The 19,396-nt window shown below is 33.8% G+C and overlaps 2 protein-coding genes across 3 annotated transcripts in view; one reads left to right on the top strand and one right to left on the bottom strand.

The window, feature by feature from the left end:
• The window catches only part of LOC113516882 (annulin), a 29,524-nt gene extending 20,193 nt beyond the window's left edge, over positions 1-9,331 (top strand). For both annotated transcript variants that reach the window (XM_052903631.1, XM_052903632.1), the window contains exons 9-12: positions 133-312; positions 1,445-1,645; positions 2,426-2,668; positions 7,709-9,331. In XM_052903631.1, the coding sequence (XP_052759591.1) occupies positions 133-312; positions 1,445-1,645; positions 2,426-2,668; positions 7,709-7,900 (816 nt within the window). In that variant the 3' untranslated portion in view covers positions 7,901-9,331. The remainder of the gene's footprint in view (positions 1-132; positions 313-1,444; positions 1,646-2,425; positions 2,669-7,708) is intronic.
• Positions 9,312-10,717, bottom strand: LOC113516877 (protein tilB). Its single transcript, XM_026901361.3, has one exon. It carries the CDS (start codon positions 10,702-10,704, stop codon positions 9,409-9,411), a length of 1,296 nt encoding a protein of 431 aa, XP_026757162.2. The 5' UTR covers positions 10,705-10,717; the 3' UTR covers positions 9,312-9,408.
• Positions 10,718-19,396: the final 8,679 nt, after the last annotated feature.

The following is a 19,396-nucleotide window of genomic DNA, read 5'->3' as shown; positions in this document are numbered from 1 at the left end:
TGTAGACTCATTTTTTTTAAATTGATGAATAATTAAGTAAGCTATTACTTAATATCTTAAATATCTTGTTATTTAAATTGATTTTCTAGAATAAAAAATGAATGAAAAACATTATATTATTCTTAATTGCAGGATATAACGAATCTATATAAGTATCCAGAGAGGACGCGCGAGGAGCGCGCGACTATGGAAAAGGCTTTACGTAGATCTGAGCATCTGTTCGCGCGGTACTACCTCAACGATGCTTTCAACGATGTTATTTTTGACTTCGAACTAAGGGATGACATCAAAATTGGACAGGACTTTAATGTGGTAAGTTATTTTTGTATTAAATAACATCTTTAATAAAAAAATACACCGATTTCAAACACTGAAATCCTTGTGTTATGAGATATCAGTTAATGAACAGATCTTAGAACAGCCAGGCTTGAACTAATTCAGAGAAGTTCGTTTTCTAAATGGATCCATTCGGGAATTGAATATGGAACTTCATTTACATAAAGCAACGTGTCCACCTGTATTCTATGATGATGATCAAAATTGTTATTGAAAAGCTATATATATTACCTAATAACATATAGAGATACGAATAATTTGCTAATCTCGAGGAAACATTTTAATGTAGGTAAATATATATATATATATATATATATATATATATATATATATATATATATATATATATATATATATATATATATATATATATATATATATTACAGTACCCAAATAACAAAAGATATAGATATATATACAGAAAAAAAGAAAAATTCATATAAAATAACATATTTTTTATTTCTTGAGTGTATCACACAACTCAGTTTATTGCTTTGCCCTCAAAAGAGCGTAGCGGGTTGCCTACAATCCCTGACGGGAATGCAGGTACGGGTGGCCCTCGAGCCAGGGCTCTTTGCCGGGCCATCATCTGCACGAGCTCCTGTCCGTGCGTCTAACGAGCCGAGCCTGTGCTATTATAAAATAGCATCGGCTGGGGGTCATAAGAGCAAACAAAATACTGATATTTTATTCCAAAAGCTAACCGCGAAATTTCTTGACGAAAAATGAATAAATATATAAATAAATTAATTAGGCTAGTCCATTACAATCATTATTATTTAATATTTTAATTTAAATTAATAGATAACAAACAACATTAGAAAAGGGGTAGTCAGAGGTCACTCTCTATCATATCCAAGCATTCAAGCGTTAAATATTTCCGCTACATACCTATTAGGTATGCTAATTTTTTGTTAATCGGTTAAAAATCTTTTAAAGCTTTCTTTTAAAAATATATTTAGTTTTAGAGAATCTTATTGGTGGTGGTATATTTATTTTAGCATTTCGTAGTCTGGTAGCGGAAACTTCCCTCAAAAGCCAAGTACAGTATTTAGAATTGATGTATTATCTAAACGTAAAGTCATCAGTTGTTACAATTATTTTTCAGGTTCTACATATGAGGAATCGTTCTTCTGAAAACCAGCATCAAGTGAAGGGAGTACTCCGAGTGGATACCGTAACTTATAAGGGCGTAACCGGCGATGGGGTGAAACGCTACGAATTCGATACCACACTCGCTCCGGAAGCTAAGGAAGAAGTGAAAATGCTAGTCACTTTTGATGACTATTATAAAAAATTAGTGGATCAGGTATGACTAAAATATACTTATTATTGATTTACCAATTTATTGTGAATTGGTATGTTTTTGCGACATAGTTTACATTGTATTTGTTTTACTAATGATTCTGGATATCTTGGACTATTTTTATCTATCATATAGATTTTTATGTGATTCGCCAGGTAAATGTCGCAAAAAGGTATCCCTAGCTAACGTAACTTATCAGAAAACTATAATTCATTGGTCTAGAGGGTATTTTTTGTGTGGATATAACAGTGAAATATCTTCAGAAAGACACGCTTATAGCGTATGGTTATAGCAACAACTCCATGGCTTTTTAAAGATTATGAAATAAGTTATGTAGAAACCATTTTTTTAAATAAATATTTTAATATGATTATGACATGCGCAGAAATGAACGGCATGTTTTAATGAAAGTTGTGTTGTGTATGAAAGTGTATGGATATAAAGGAAGGAAGCAAAAGAAAAGGTAGATTGTGTGAAAGATGATATGCATAAAATAGGAGTGACCCGGAAATGACGAAAAAGTCTTACTGCATCGACCCTAAATAAATGGAAAAGGCAAGATAAGGATTTTAAAAAGTTGTTTAGATATCGTGTTGTAAGACTAGTCTTACACAGCAGTAGTATTGCTCCTTGGATCCTTGTGTTTGCTGAAAATTTTCGTGTTTGATATACTAGTATTTTTACGTATCATGATTGGTTGATTATTTTGTATTAAAATATCATATTTCAGAAAATATGTTAACTGATAAGTTCTAAAATACAGATACTGTGTTTGTTTTACAGGCATCGTTTAACATCGCATGCATTGCAACAATAGTAGAAGCGAAATACGATTACTTTGCACAAGATGACTTCCGAGTACGAAACCCAGACATCAAGATCGTGATTGAAGGAAAGCCGGTCTCCAGGCAGGAGTTCACTGTCACCGCTAAACTCGAGAACCCGCTGCCTATCCCGCTAAAAAGTGGCAAGTTCTACGTGCAGGGTCCGGGCTTAGATCAACAGCTTAAGATTCCGTTGGACGAGGTAAGTTTTCTACCGATTTTAAAAATAAGGCAGTTGCGTTTGTATGGCTGTGTTTCGGTTTGAAGGGTGGAATATGTCGTGAATTTACAGGGCACAAAAGAATAACACCTGAGTCCTCAAGAATGGCAACACAACACAAATGGCGAAACAGTATGTGTGTGTACTGTTATGTCCATGGTACTGCTCATGTCTATAGGCGACGGTTACCATTTTCCATCAGGTGGGCCGTCAGCTTGTTTGCCATTCTAAGTCGTATAAAAAAAAGAAGGAAGTTTTTAATTCGATTGTATTTTTTGTTTGTTACCTCATAACTCCGTTACCTAGTTGTAAACCGATTTGGGAAATTCTTTTTTATCGGAAAGAATATACTTACAGAATGGTCTCATAGAAATTTGTTGGTCTCAATTGGTACAGTACAGATTTTGCGACAACGGATAGTTTTTTATGGATCACAATCTTAATTATATTATTAACAAACTGTGGTTCACAGCTCATGTTGTCCTTTTTATCACACTAGTATGAAGTAAAGAAAGAGTTAAAAAATATTATGTTTACTAATTGACTCAGTGAACGTTGGTTTGCTCCATATAGGACACTTGCCAGGACAACAATTACCAGTGAACTCAGTTAGTTAGAAATTTACAGATATTAATGAATTTATAGTTACCTAAATGTACTTATCAGTATTTAGTTTACCATCTGGGAGACTAAGTGTATATTTTATGCATCACAAAAAAATGAATCATCAGAAACTGAAAACTTTGTAGGTGAAGTATGTATTGCTTGTTAGGAAATTGCAAAATCTCTTAAAATACTCATTTTTCAACTTTAAATTAACTTATAATTTATATGAGGACTCCTCGTATAAATGTATCGAAAAAGGTGTTTCAGACAACAAAAACGATCTCCATTGGCTATAAAAATTGGGAAAACATTTAATATTTTTTTCTTATAATAAGTAGTTATACAATTAGATATATTAGTTTATGATTAGTTTTAATTACACCGGAGGTTGATATGCGATTCATATTATGTAGAACAATCATATCTCATAATGCAACATATGGACAAAAAGTTTGAAATTAATTCAAATTCAAAATTCAAATTCAAAAATCATTTATTCATGTAGGACATTTTAGCCGCTTATGAACGTCAAATTTGTACATTATAATTTTATATTTACCCTACCGTCCAGTTCGGTATATAGATCCAATTGAGAAGAACTGGCAAGAAACTCAATTGAATTACTTTTTTTTTTAAAGCCAGTTTATTTACAATGTATATTTATATAGGTGTCTATGTCTAACATTAAATGAAAATTCAGTGCATGAACAACTATTGCCATGCACACTCGTCATTCAAGTAATCGTTTAGTGAGTAATAGGCTTTGCTCAGTAAATATGATTTAACAGATGTTTTGAATTTATTTAAGGGTAATTCCAACATATCCTTTGGTATCTTATTGTAAATTTTTATACCTATTCCCATAAAAGACCTATTAACTTTTTCTAAACGATACTTGGGGACAGCAAGTTTGTCTTTAAATCTAGTATTAATATTATGAATATTGCTGTTTTTTGGAAATAAGTCAAGATTTTTATGAACATATAGAATATTTGAATATATAAATTGAGAAGCAACGGTGAGAATATTTGCCTCTTTGAATTTCTCTCTTAATGAGTCACGACTCTTCATACAGTAGATCGCTCGAACGGCACGTTTTTGTAATATGAATATATTCTTAATATCTGCCGCTTTTCCCCATAGTAATATTCCATAAGAGAGTAAACTATGAAAATAACTAAAATAGACTAATCTAGCAGTATCAGTATCAGTGTACTGTCTAACTTTACGCACGGCAAAAGCTGCTGAACTTAGTTTCGCTGCAAGGCTTTGAATTTGTGCACCCCATTGTGTTTTACTATCTAGTGTGATTCCTAGAAAGACAGTAGATTCTATAAATTCGAGAGATTCGTCATTTAATTTAATATTGCAATTAGTATTAAAACTTTTAGATAGAGAGAAATTAACACATTTTGTTTTTTTAGCGTTTAACATAAGATTGTTAGTTGTAAACCAGTGCAGGAGACGCCGCAAAGCACTATTTACATCGTCATAATTATTAGTCATTCTATTAACTTTAAAAATCAATGAAGTATCGTCTGCAAACAATACTATGCCACATCTATCCTGCATGGCATATGGGAGATCATTAATGTAAACTAGGAATAAAAATGGACCGAGAATAGATCCTTGAGGTACACCCATTTGCACAAGTGACCCGTCAGACGTAGCGTTGCTAATCTTCACTTTCTGTATTCTATCAGATAGATAAGATTTTATTAAATTTAAAGCATTGTCTTTGACGCCATAAAAAGCAAGTTTTTTTAGCAATGTATTATGATCAACGCAATCAAAAGCCTTAGAAAGGTCACAAAAAACACCTATCACATCTATTTTAGTTTCCCATGCAGCAAATACGTGTCTAAGCAACTCTGCACCTGCGTCTGTAGTTGAACGATCTTTGGAAAAACCGAATTGACTATTGTGGATTAAATTATTTAAATTGAAATAACTGACAAGTTGCATAAGGATTATTTTTTCAAAAATTTTACTGAGTGCTGGGAGTATGGATATAGGTCTATAATTTATTGGGTCACTCCTATCTCCAGATTTAAAAAGCGGTATGATTTTACTAATTTTCATTATGTTAGGAAATTTACCTTCATCTATACATTTATTGAAAATAAAAGCAAGAGAGGGCGCAATAATTTCCATTATACTATCCAGTATTTTAACAGATATACCCCATAGATCCTCTGTTTTTTTATTATTAAGTTGTTTGAATATTTTCATTATTTCTACTGATGATGTATGTCTAAAGTTAAATACAGCTGATGACTTGCTAACATTGTCTGTTAGTAAAGTTTCAGCAGCAGACGGGGAAGATTTTAGAGCCTGTGTCGTAATTAATGGAATATTAGTAAAATAAGATTCGAATGTATGCGCGACCTCTGTGTCGGAATTTACCAATTTGTTATTAATATTTAAAGCTATTTTGCTATTTTGAAAATTAACTTTTCCAGTTTCGCTATTTATTACTTTCCAAGTGGCTTTTATTTTATCTTTAGATTTAGTTATTATTTTACCTAAATAAAGAGACTTAGCTGTATGACAAACCTTTTTAAATATTTTCGAATAAGATTTTACATGTTCATGAAATAAGGGATCGGATATATAGCTTCGTTTTTCGTAAAGTTCGTAAAGATTAGCCCTAGACTTATAAATACCAAACGTGGCCCAGTCACAAAACTTTGATTTTACACTAGTTGAAAATGTTTTTGTTTTAAATTCACTGCTAGCTTCATGTTCAATTAAATTAAAAATATGTTCACATACAATGTCCGGGTCATATTGAGGTACTATGACACTAGATATTTTATGTTCAATTTTATTTTTAAAACGTGCCAAATTCTTTTGTGTTATTTGTCTGCATGTAATTGTTTGAGTCCCTTTGGATCCCTTAGTTTCAATTATAACTTTTTGTCCGTAATGATCAGATCCAAGACAGTCGAAATTCATTTTCACCTTTACTTCACAATTACAAAAAACATTATCTATACAAGTGGCAGAATTTCCTGCGACCCTAGTGGGTTCTAAAAAAAGATTGTGCAAATTAAATGATTTAAATAAGTTAATCAATCTTAAGCTTATTGAGCATTCCGATAATAAATCAACATTAAAATCGCCACATACAAATAATGTTTTATTCCTCCGTGCGACTCGTCTCAATGCTTCCTCCATAGCCAGTTCAAAAGAATCAAAACAAGCCGATGGCGGACGATAAACGCAAATTATTATACAAGTAACTAATTCTACGCAAGATAGTTCAATTGTTTGCTCAATAGAAATATTTACAATGTCTTGACGGTTTTTATATTCTACATCATTTTTTAAAATAATAATTGACCCGCCATGAATGGCATTGTTCCTAGCAAAAAAACTAGCTATATTATAATGTTCAAAAGGACAAATTATTTCATATTGTTTAAGCCAATGTTCTGTCAGACATAACACCCGTACATTGTTAGATTCTAAGAAAAGACTTAATTCTAATTCTTTGCTGGAGAAGCCACGAATATTTTGATGAATAATGACCATATCCTGTGGCTTAACCAATGTCGTAGATGTTAGTTTAAATTAACACATGTCACATTATTAGTATAATTACTAATATTACTAATTAAACCCGTTATACTACTTATAATGGGATCATAAATGTTATACGCTAGTAAACTAGCAATAGTCTTTTTTTGTTTTTTAGGAAGATAAAAATTACCTCCCGTCATATAATAATTTGTAACAAATTTGTTACTTTCAAAATAAAATATATCATTACAATGATATGTCATCGAATAAATTAAATTATTTATACTATAAATGAACTTATTCTGTTCATTAGTCAGGGATTGAGAGTAGGGAAATGCGCATAATAATATTTTACCTATACCAAGCTCCACTATATTATATAATGATTTTATTAAATTAACTATATCAGATTTACGCATATGCAAACAATTCCCTAACGCTATTACTAGGGTCGTGTGAATATCATATTTTTCATTTTCTATATTTTTTATAATCTTATATATACCTGATCCCGGAAAACAATTATTCATTACTTGTTGCGAGAGGCAGTTCGATAATAAACTACCTAAATCCTTGCCAAATTCATCTGAATAAACAATTGTTCTCCTGATGGTTTCATGTACAGTGCTGCATTTATTTACTTTTGTACTGTTTCGTGTGGGTAAACATGAAACGTCTGGTTCCGCGACGGATGAGATATCAATGTTCAACTGATTATGGTGGGACGGTTGGATATAGTTATCAGACTCTGGTGAATTACAGTGACATCTATCCGTAAGAGAAACAAACTGCTCCATGTTGTAGTTACCCAATTTTATTAAATTATCTAACTGATCAGATAATGTATATATCTATTATTTTAAAATTTTACTAAAACTTTTTTATTTCCAGAATGTGGCACCTGGAGCTGTAGCAACAGTGCAGTTCAAGTTGACCCCACCGTGGGCGGGTCGTCACCAGATCTCCGCCAAGTTCGACTCCAAGGAGTTACACGACGTCGATGGATTCCTCTCATTCCTCGTTTCCATGCCTTCGGAAACTAATGGATACACGAACGATGTTGCCGATGGTAATCCTATTTAAGTATGAACTAAAAAAACTGTTTGGCAGTTTAGGATGAAATTTAAAGTGATTGTTAGCAACAACTTATGTAAAGTTTATACAATGCTATACGTATTACAACGTAAATTTCTTAGCAGGTTTTAAATAATAATGTGACTATCAGCATTAAAAACTATGTGAAGTCTATACTACAATATTTGTATTTGTAAAGTCTATCACAGGATTCTGTTTGACAAAAAATTTGCTAATAGGTATTGTATACCTAAGATTGAGAATGTCTAGATATTAGAAAATAAGCTACAGAGACTAGTTAGGTATATCATGCAGATAACACTCGTAATTATTACTGTAAAAGGATCAGTTGAATGGCTGAACCGAAAATGATAATAAATTAATTCAATTCACATTTAAACACTGATCACAATTTATTAAACCAGTTACTATGTTATGATTGATATAAATGCCATAGATAGGACTACTAAAATATATCTACTTATATTATTAGGTACTATTATTAAATGAATAAAAGTTTTGTTTCTGTAAATAATTTGAAATATATTTTGTAAAAATGAATTCAAACCAACGATTTGAAAAATATATAATTATTGTAGTTTGAACAGTTTTTGGTCAGGTCTACTCTTGAATCCAATATCGATATTAATCCAATCTATTGCCAATGACAATTTTATACCGTACTCATGAAACTACAATTAGGAATTAGGTGAGAATTGGAATCGGTTTTGATTGATTGACAAAACTATAAATCTATCTATTTATTTACTTATACTTTATTGTACATAAAATTACAAACATATAATATATATTAAATAAAGATGTATAACAGGCGAACTTAACTCTGTAAGAGTTCTCTTCCAGATCTATCAGATCAATATGGCACCATTATGTCGCTATTCGAGAGTGCGGAACGTCTCAAATTCAGTATCGATTTATTGGAATTTATTTCAAGAGTAACCCCACAGGTTTGAGAATGTAACTTCGTATTATTAGTTTACTGATAATACAAAGTATGTAATAGATAGTAACACAGTAATGCTAAGGAAAAATTCAAAATTATTTTAACAATTTTCCAATAAATTGTATTATTTTTGTGTAAGATGCAAATAAATGTAGATGCATTTATATCCTATTTATAGATGATGATCATCTATAGATAGAGCCAAATTAACATATACTTAAAATATAGTTATGTGAAAAAGAATTTTTTAAATATCTTCACTGTTATTCAACCAAGAACAAAATGATTTTAGTAAAACTAAATGACTGCATGTGATCTAAACAAAATTTTGTTGTATATTATATTTTTAATGTAAGTTTATTAAATTAATATTGTTAAATAGACAGTAACGTTGACTTATTTTAAAAAATAAAATACATATATAACCATATATTTATTGAAGAAAAGTATTTGAAACTTGACTTTCTATCAGGAAATAAACAATATTTGGATTAAGAAGTTTGTATTAATTAAATTATAGATGATAAATAATTTAAGAAATAAGAGTTGGGTTTTAAATTAGATCAGGAACTGAAGGATCATCAACAAAATCGGGAGAAGTTTGTTTTGACTGTAGTTTAAATCTCAAATCAATATAACTCGGTTTAGATATATTTCGAGTCATTTTAGTAAAGTCTAAAACGTTATCTGCTGGACCTATTTCAAGAAATTCTCTTTTCGATTGTCCTCTTTTTAGGTCACAGTTCTCTATGTTTTGTTCGGTGTACTTTTGAGAATTTGCAGTGCTACTCTTTAGCAAAGATGGTTTTTTGAAGTTAGCATTTGCTTTTGGCATTATAACAAGCAGACGCCCAGTGGTCTGTGACCGTTGTGCTGTAGAATTAGTAGTGTTGACTTCCTCCGGCAGATGGAGTTGAAATATTTTACCCTTGATAATAACGCGCACATAATTTGGTTGGACGTCGATATCGACTAAACTAGTATCTAAATACTTGTATACAGCTAAATCCAGAATGTATTTATCAGGTTCAGAATCATTAAACATAAAAGCTATTTTTGGCTGATTTATATTAAAGGGTCTGCCATCTGATGCGAATAATTTGTATTCCCTTTTTTCTTCTACTTGTTTTTCAGTATTATAGCTATTTAATTTTAATTGTCGCATCTTTTCTATTTCGTATCGAACTTCAGGGGCATGTTCACATTTCTCAGACCAAAATTTTTTATTCCGTTCATCTGGATCCATATCTTTATATTCATTTTCCCATTTTGATTGAATATTTTTTTCTAACCTTGATTTCTGTTTCATGCGTTGATATTTGTAGTTTTCTTGTTCAAATAAAATATCCGACATGATTATTTTAAGATTTTGTAAGGCTTTTATTCTGTCAGATCGTTCAATATCCTTGCCATCCAAACTTTCAAGTTGCGGTAAAGTTCCAATTACGAAATCACGATAGTTGTCATAATCGGTACACGGATTTCCAACAAGATATAAATTGTTTAAGTTGTAGTTATTTATAAGATTTTCTACACTAATTATGTCACCTATAAAGTTTAAAGTTAGATCGAGCTTTTGTAATGACTCACATCTTTCCAAATTTTCTATAACCTCAATATTATTTAATGCTAGATTAAGGTAAGTAAGGTGCTTTAGTTTATTAAGGTTCTCTATTTTTGCAATAAGATTACTTTGCAGTAGGAGTATTTTAAGTTTGGGGCACCAGTCCTGTATGAATTCAATTTTCTCGATGTTCTCTTGATGCAGAGCTATCTCTTCAAGCGGTGCGAGAAGTCCATCGTGGTGTTCAGCTTTTTTTCTGACCATCTCTACAGTTATTTGTACCATTATAACAGTTTTATTTTAACTTAAGTACTATTTTTATCACGTTGAATACACTCTTACTATATTTTATAATGTGTTTGTTCTATCACTACTGCTCACTACCTTTTTAATTCTACTGAACTTGCGATGTCATGACAACGGTTACCTGGCAACTGTAGCGTTGGTTATGTAAATATTGGTTGATTAAAAACTAAAACAAAATTTAGCAAAAAGGTAATAGGCTAATATAATAATAATAGAATAGTACTATGGGTGTAGCCAAGATTACAGAGATACTTTTAACCTATGTTTATTAAGTTCTAACGCCGTGTAGTCCCAGCATAGAATAGGCTTCCTTCCCTGTGGGTGTTTTAAGAGACGACAAAGGGAATTTTATTGCCGAGTGATGGGTAGCAATGCCTCTCTTAAAACAATACCAAAGCTTAACTGCGGTTGCCAATCCGCCGGCCAAGCATAGCATCTACTGGCAACACCCATGGGGGAGGCCTATGTTCAGCAGTGGTCAGTTAATGGCTTATATGATGATGAAGTTCTAATGTACGATATCATTATCATCATGTCAACTGTCCATCTGTCCTCCCCCATAGACTGCCACAAAGATCGAGTCTGAGCCATCTATATCCACTGACTCCCTTCAATGAATTTGAAGTCGTCACTCCATTTAGTGCGGGGTCGTCTTATACTGCGTTTACTTGTACGGGGTCGTCACTCAAAAACTTTCTTCCCCATTGTAATCAATCAACTGTTTATATCAGATTCGAATTTACCCTCAGATGAATTACTAGGCTGCGATAGTTTCAATTAATATTTATTGTAATATATAACTATATACCTATATAATAATTATTAATTGGGCAGTGGATACAGTGCAGAGCAGCTATAGAATAGAATGCGATCTCTAAGTTATCTTTCCATCTTGCCTGCTGGTAATCCGTCATTTAACATTCCGCCGGTGGCACCGACATCGTTCCACTCAAGCGTACTAAATTAATATCGCCGTGATGTAGAGGGTATTAAAATATTTTAAACGACGCCATTTATAATATGACGTTCAGATATCAAGTCGCGAGAACACAACATATTTTATTCCACGAAACTGCCAAAAGACAATGAGGATGAAGGATTACTATCATCAAAGATTCGTTTTATTGTTAATGTTCGAGGTCGGTTCACAGGACGAAAAAATGAAGATGGTGAAAAAACAAGAGATGTACGGATGAAATAAGGCATGACAGAGGGAAAGAGTGTGTTATTAGTGGTAGGGTGCGGGCAGGGCGAGGCGCCCCGCGGTCTGTGTGTGTTTAGGGGCCAAGCAGCGGGCGCCCCGCGGTGCTCCCACCCGGACCTGACGTGTACGACGTGCCCACTTATTGAAAGCAGCCAATTTAACATGTTGTTGTTTAAACAAATACCCGGGTGTCATGACTTCATGATTGGTCTATAGGGTTATTGAAATTTTAGTAAAAATGTCATTAAAATGATTAACATATTTATATTTCCGATGTTGTTATTAATTGATTGGGATTTTTGCTAAAAATCAATAATGATACCATGTTGTCAAAGGATCTTAATTTATTAACAAAATTCATAAATATATTTCATAATGAAAACATAATAATACGAAAAGATACATCTTAACTGGCTTTATATATCGAGTTTACAAAGTTGCATTAATTATGGCAATAATTTTGCTCTTCTAATTAATAATTTGTCTGCAGGTGCTGAGTTTTCGGTCCGTTGCTCTGTAATATCGTAACTTGCAAAGCCTTTGTCACGCAAGTATCGGTCCAAGTCAAAATAACAGTCATCACTTTAGATTCTCGTGGAGCAAGCAGAAAATGGTTTTTTGAGAATTGGCAAATTAAGAGTTAACTAGTGAATTGAAGGTTCTGTATCACAGAAGTTATTTGTTTTTATATTTAATAATATTTGCAGGTGCTGAGTTTTTAAATTATTGTTCTGGATCTATAGCGCGACTTGCAAAGCCTTTGTCAAGCAAGTGTCAGTTCAAGTCAAAATAGCAGTCTACACTTTAGATTTTAGTATTGTAAGAAACAAAAGAGTTTTTGTATATGTAGGTATTTAAGATTTGGTGGAGTTGATTTAGGATTTATGTATTCAGGGTTCCGTATTAAGGAAATCATAAAGATAGTTTATTGATTTATATGACAATCAATTAAATCTTATATTTTAACTTTTTTCTTATTACAGTTATTAGGTACAACATGTTTTTCGTTATTTATTATTTAATGAAATTGAATTATTTACATAACAAGTTTGTACATTTATTTAGGTATTTTAGAAATTATTATGTCCTGTGTGTGTGTGTTTAATGGCAATAGGAATAAGGCAAATAGGTGGCAAACATGCATACGGCCCACCTGAGGGTAAGCGGTTATACTTGTTTTTTAAGTATCGACACCAAGGGTGATATCCTAATACAAGTAGGTGCATAGTAGTAGTACAGCATATATATTTTAATTATATTTTTTTTGTAAGTTTTGGTGTAAGTTAATAGCTGTCACAGTGTTGCTAATTCCATGTTCAATTTTATACTAGAACCAAAATCGAGATTCAGATTTCTAAAAATTGAATCAGTCTACAACAGCGCTGGGCAGCAGAGCGTGCGCGGCAATCTCGCAGCGGCATCTCAACTCGTATATCGCGCGCAATCAACGATTCGTTACGGTGGTGCGGCGCGGGCTGTTGAGCGGGGAGGTGGGGGGTGGCGTCGGCCCATTCTCACGTAAATAATTACCGGCGACTCTCAAATTACAAGGCGCCGCTACGGCCTGCCGATACATATTCATCACATGTTCGCGCCGCGCGTGACAGCTTCCTCAGGGCAGTGCATGGTCCTCGCTTCGCCGCGCCAGTACGCCCGAGCATCTCCTCCATCCGACCGATATGTTTTCTTCGATAAGTGGACTACGTTGGTTACATTACGCGCGGTTTAAATGTACATGACTAATTTTGATTAACGACCTGCAAAGTTCATGAAGGTCCGAAAACTTAAGCGATATAAGTTGAATCACATTCTTTTTATCTGTAATAGTGAGATTTTAATAGTATAATTAAATCGTTAAATTACCTAGATAACTAGGCACATTGCCACTACTATTGTTATTTCTCTTAAGTTATAATAAAACTAACATCGATTGATTATGTAAGCGACTGAATGCGCAATCTCAACCAAACCAGTGACTTTGCTTTTAAATAAAATGAGAGAGCTTTGAGAATTTTTTTTGAAATTCAAGATATTAAGTTGTATGGGAGTTCCCTATAAGAAGTTTCATAAGATACGTTACATACGGCTAGTTTAAGTACAGGTAGTTAAACTGTGTCTATTATTCATTCTGGTCATCAATTAATACTTATTTTTCTCCATTTTTTAAATGTATCTTAACATCGTCGAATGAGATGAATGTTTGAAGGTAATGTTACAAGCAGGATCATCAACGTCAATGAATTTCTAATTGGAAATATCGCAATTCGCGCCGGATGCGGCTTAAGCGATAAATTATGCACTCGGAGAGAAGTACTAATTTCGATGCCGACAAATTTTCCACAACCGCGATTTTAATGCGTTTCAAATAATGTCTGTAGGCAACGTTAAATGATAAATCGTCGAAGGAACGCCCCGATTTGCGTTTAGTATAAATGACTGGAGGTCCTGCTCCTCTGGGGTGGGAAGGAACAAGACGACGGCGTCTGGTAAAAAAGGAATAGGTTAGGTGTGAGCGCGATGGTGTTGAGATAATAACAGTGCAGCGCGCCGCGGCCTGCGCTCGGCTTTGTGCCGCCGCCAGCTGCTGAATAACACCATTAGCCGAAATTTAAATATCCCGAAACGTTTTCCAATTTCGCCATTCATCTCACATAGGTATACTTTATTATTATATATACTATGTACATACAGAAATATATGATTCGGTATATGAGCATACATCTACCTATATACATGAGCACTTCAGAAAGATGAACTTTCTGTCACCATGTTCCGTGGTGTCACCGTTTTGAGGCGACGGAATCAAGTTCCCATCAGGTGGACTGTCAGCATAGTATTCTTAATCATTACAAAAAACCTATCTATTTTGATGAAGTAAGAATATAATAATATAGCTGCCTTATAGGTCCCGGCATAGAATAGACCACTCCTTCCTTTTCCGTGGGTGTCGTAAGAGGCGACTAAAGGAGCTTATGGTAGAGGGATGGGTAGCAGCGTCCTCCTTAAAACATTACCAAAATCTAAACTACGGTTGCCAACTCACCTGCCAAGCGTGGCAATTACTGGCATAATCCCCTTTATGGGTAGGTTATGCTCAACAGTGTATAGTAAAAGGCTGATACAACAAGAAAATAACGTGCCTTTCCTCTTTTCATCCTTAAAATGTCGTAATATAGTTCAGGTTGTTTTTTATAATGCATATTCTGTGTCAACGTTCAATGTATAGTACTTATACATTGACCTCTATTTTGTGAGCTATAAATAAATTATTAAATACCAGTGCAATAATAAGTAAAACTCGAAATAAAAGTACATTCTTCTTCTTGAAGAGTTCCAGATAAACTAGCGCCAGAGGAGTGGTAGAAGCAGGAACAGCGGAATAATATGTTATATAATGAGTGGTAATGCAATGGTAACCCATCCCGTGCTATCGGTATACACTTGTAAGCCATAAGTGAGGGATGATAGGTGAGGATAGAAGCAGGTTAGCTAGTTCCTCGTGACCAATTCAACATGAATTGATAATATACCTATACATGATCGATTCCAGGTGGAACCGTGTGGAAGTCAACCTGACTGATATCGCTAGCAATGGGACTGCTAGTCCCTGTACTAACTAAAATACTAATTCCCTCCGTCGTTACGGAATTATTATGAGTGAAAAATATATAAGTGAAAAATATATTGGTAAGTTTATATACATATAGGCACCTAGTAGATGGTCGCATTGTGACAGTCAGGAATGTGTTGTTCGCCGGAAGACAGGGTTGGCGGGGCGTGACGGGCCCAGTAAAACAAACAAGTTAATTGTATTTATTCAAATGCGGGGAGACAGGGGGCTGCGAGTGCAGCCGTCGCTCCTCATGAATAGGCATGCGGCTCGCTCGGCCTTCCTCGCTATGTGCCTCGTCATCGTTCTACGCCCTTCTACATCCCGTTTTCGTATGATATATGTAAAGTAATGCAACCCTCATGATATAAGTAGACATTTCGGTCACATATTGACGAACCAATATCACAAGAGTAAATATTATATTGTGAAAAGGAGGTAGTTTCTGTTTCATATATTAAAGTGAAACAATCGATACGTGATGAAAAGCATAATACATGTTATAATAATTTCGATATTTGGTCGGAAAATCTCGCTTTTTTCAGAGTTGCCAAATACAAATTTTGATTTTTGCCACATTGACACAATTTTTTTTGGAAACTTGTATTAATTTTCATTATGTATTGCCATGTATCACAAAACGAATAACGAAAAGAAAACCCTTCTGTATGTTTGTTACATTTCTATTTTAAGCTTCTCTTACCATTTTCTATTTTATTATCCTATTATCATGTTTTGTGCTTCCCTTCATTTATATATTTTAGTACTATTACAAGTCCAAAAACCGGTAAAAAAATATTCAATTTTCTCCAAGCCCATTTCATTATTCTCTTAAATTTTTTTCCAAAATTTTAATTTCTCCAAAATTTCACGAAACAGATAACTAACACTAGTATCTATAATACATACATATCACCAAATCAGACCTAATTTAGCAGTTCCGAATCAAGATAAAAATTTATCTTAATTTTATGCATTATCACATACCTATCATTGCATCACGGAAGTAGCGAATCTACTACTTACTTTCAAAGAAGATCTTTCATAAATCGCTTTGCAAAAAACGAACATAATAATTTTTCAAACTGTTAAAATTGCATTCTATCTTAGTTTATAATATTATACTTATTTCCAGCAGCAGTATTTCTGAACCGATATGACATAATAAATAACCTTAAAAAAACATATTCCTATTTAAAAGGCTGGCAGTAGACCTGAAATTCTTCCGGTGCCTTGGGCGGCGATAGTCACTTACCATCACGTAAACGGCATGCTCGTTTGCCCCCTGTGTTATTGAAAAAATATCCTCTCCTATATGATCCTGATAGAAAAAAAATAACTATCTTTTAGTATAAAAATATCAAATAATATGTTTAACATTAACTGACAGATATCTAAGCTAAAATGTACATTGGTCAGGAAATTTTGCAAGCGAATTTTATTCTGTACATAAGGACAAAGAAATTCCCATGGGAACAGGAGATAAAGGGATATTGCAGGCAACGGTTATAGTCTGTGGTAATAGTATTGAAAACTGTTATAATATTATAAACGGACATACAAATATTCATTAATCGAATGGAACGTTTGTTTTGTTACACAAATTTTTAACGATTTCACATATTTTTTATTGAAATAAGCAGATTATTAAAAACCATTATATCATAACAACTACGCAAATTTTATGAACGAGATATTTACCGTCATTATATATTTGAGAGTTGTCAATATTTATCTTAGATAAAGGCGTACTAAAGTTATTGACTAAATTAAACCCGTAAAAAATAGATTACAGTTACTACATTGTACAACCTAATAAGATTTCTGAAAGGAAGGAAGGGAAAGGATTGTCAGTAATGGAGACTAAAAATCTCATTGCTAGCAATATACCCAACCAGGTCGATCTCCACGCGGTTTCCCCTGGAAACTATCAAGGTTAATTCCTGATGAATTCGTCATGATGGGCTAACTGGCCTGTTTTCATATTGATCACTCTTTAGTGGTGTCCCGCCAACGTATATCGTTAGGGCAGGCGGGGTTATCATTCTATTTTCACTCATCAAAAATAAGATTTCCAATACGTAAATATGTCCAGGATCCATCGAAGCATTTCTCATCCATCGAAGTGAATATGATTATTTATGAATTTGTTGTGGTATGAACTAACAATGTTCTCATCCCATTTACATATTGGCTCGGGAGATGCTCGTGGCTGCGACTGGGCGTGGACCTGTCGATCCTCGTGACCGAACAATGATAATGCTTAGCATTGTTTAGTATAACGTGTTAGCGAACAATCCGAGTCAGTGTTTGTTTTCGGTAGTGGCTGTTACATAGTAACAGCTACCTAGCTTTAACTATTGGTATCGATTTCTTTCATACTCTTTCATACGTGGTGATCTGAATTGAGGCAGAAGTTTATGCTTTTTATTTATTACAATTGAAGAATGCTAATAAAGCATACATTTTGCCTAATAGTTAGTGATCTCAGTAGTACTAGAGCTACCACAGCACTTGTGTAATTCTCACCCTAGTAACATGATTATCAAGAGAGTATTATTAGTAACGAAGATGAGCGCTATGGTAGCGACCTATATCAGCTTGAATTCTACGTTGTCCTTGCTGGAAAACACCGTGGTAAAATCTAATTGAATTTGCTATGATCTGCCTACTGGTCTGATTTTATCCTCACCTGTCGTTTCTAACTGAAGCCCGCCAGCGTGAACTAATAGCTTAGATAGGGTTAGGTACTTTTTTATGTACAACAATTAAAAATGCCTAGTAATTTTGTATATCAAATTATTCAAATTAAAATAGGTATGACATGATTGCAATCTTAGTTCTAAATAATTTGATTATCAATTTTACTAGCAAAACACTTTCCGTATTGTATGAGTATCACAAGGGCACAACTTGTTTTTTTTTTTTCAATGGATGAAAATGGTATGGTAACCCCGCCTGCGCTAACGGGATACGCTGGCGGAGCACCAGTGAAGGGTGATAGATGAGAATGAAAACAGGCCAGTTAGCCCATCATGATGAATTCATCAGGAATTAACCATGATAGTTTCCAGGGAGAACCGCGAGGAGGTCGACCTGGTTGGGTATATTGCTAGCAATGGGATTCTCAGTCTCTATTACTAACAATACCTTTCCCCCCAAAAAGGCACAACTTGTTAGTGTTACAGCTATTTGAGCTAACTACAATACCTATATCAAGCAGCTATTTGTGAGCATAGAAAAAATATTAAATATAGGGTTAATCCCTATATTTAAAAAAAAAATAATACTCAATCAAGGGTTGGGACTTTAGCGTCTATGATTAACAAATTTCTACGTTTGTAGGTGCTATCTATTAAATATTATACCATAAAATAAGCAGTCATGGAACCCTATAAGACACAAGTGGAGTACTTTTCTGTCGTAGCCATTATTCGGTAGTCATAGTAAACAAAAAAATAATCTCTAAAATATTGACGTTATGATAAAACAAATAAGCCATTCAGTTCCGATCTACAAATCACGGTAGCGAACTAATTACGCACATGATAGCATTACCTTCCGCTGCGTAATCCGATTCGTAACAGCTACGCTTCATGCTTCATCCCCTGACAATGGAACAAGGCAACAAGCCAAATGTTTATTTGCACAAGATATTTAGCCACTTCCCCGGCGGATTAGTGGCGCACAAAGACGAGGGGTGCACTCAGATAAACTAAGGCTAATGGGAGGGGCGGGAAACCCCTGTGTCGGACGTGCAATAATTGTGTGACTTACTAAGGATTACAAGAGGCTCTAAAGCCGAACTTTGAAACTCGAGTTGTTATTGATCTCTTCGAAGTGTTCTTCGAGTAAGT

The sequence above is a fragment of the Galleria mellonella genome, unplaced genomic scaffold (genome assembly GCF_026898425.1).
Source record: "Galleria mellonella isolate WM207_F2 unplaced genomic scaffold, CSIRO_AGI_GalMel_v1 utg143, whole genome shotgun sequence".
NCBI lineage: Eukaryota > Metazoa > Arthropoda > Insecta > Lepidoptera > Pyralidae > Galleria > Galleria mellonella.
Note: the sequence above shows the minus strand (reverse complement) of the source record. Positions and strands in the feature narration are given on the sequence as shown.

Excerpts from the sequence above, each read along its gene's own strand:
- LOC113516877 (XM_026901361.3), bottom strand. The coding sequence starts at position 10,704 with ATGGTACAAATAACTGTAGAGATGGTCAGAAAAAAAGCTGAACACCAC.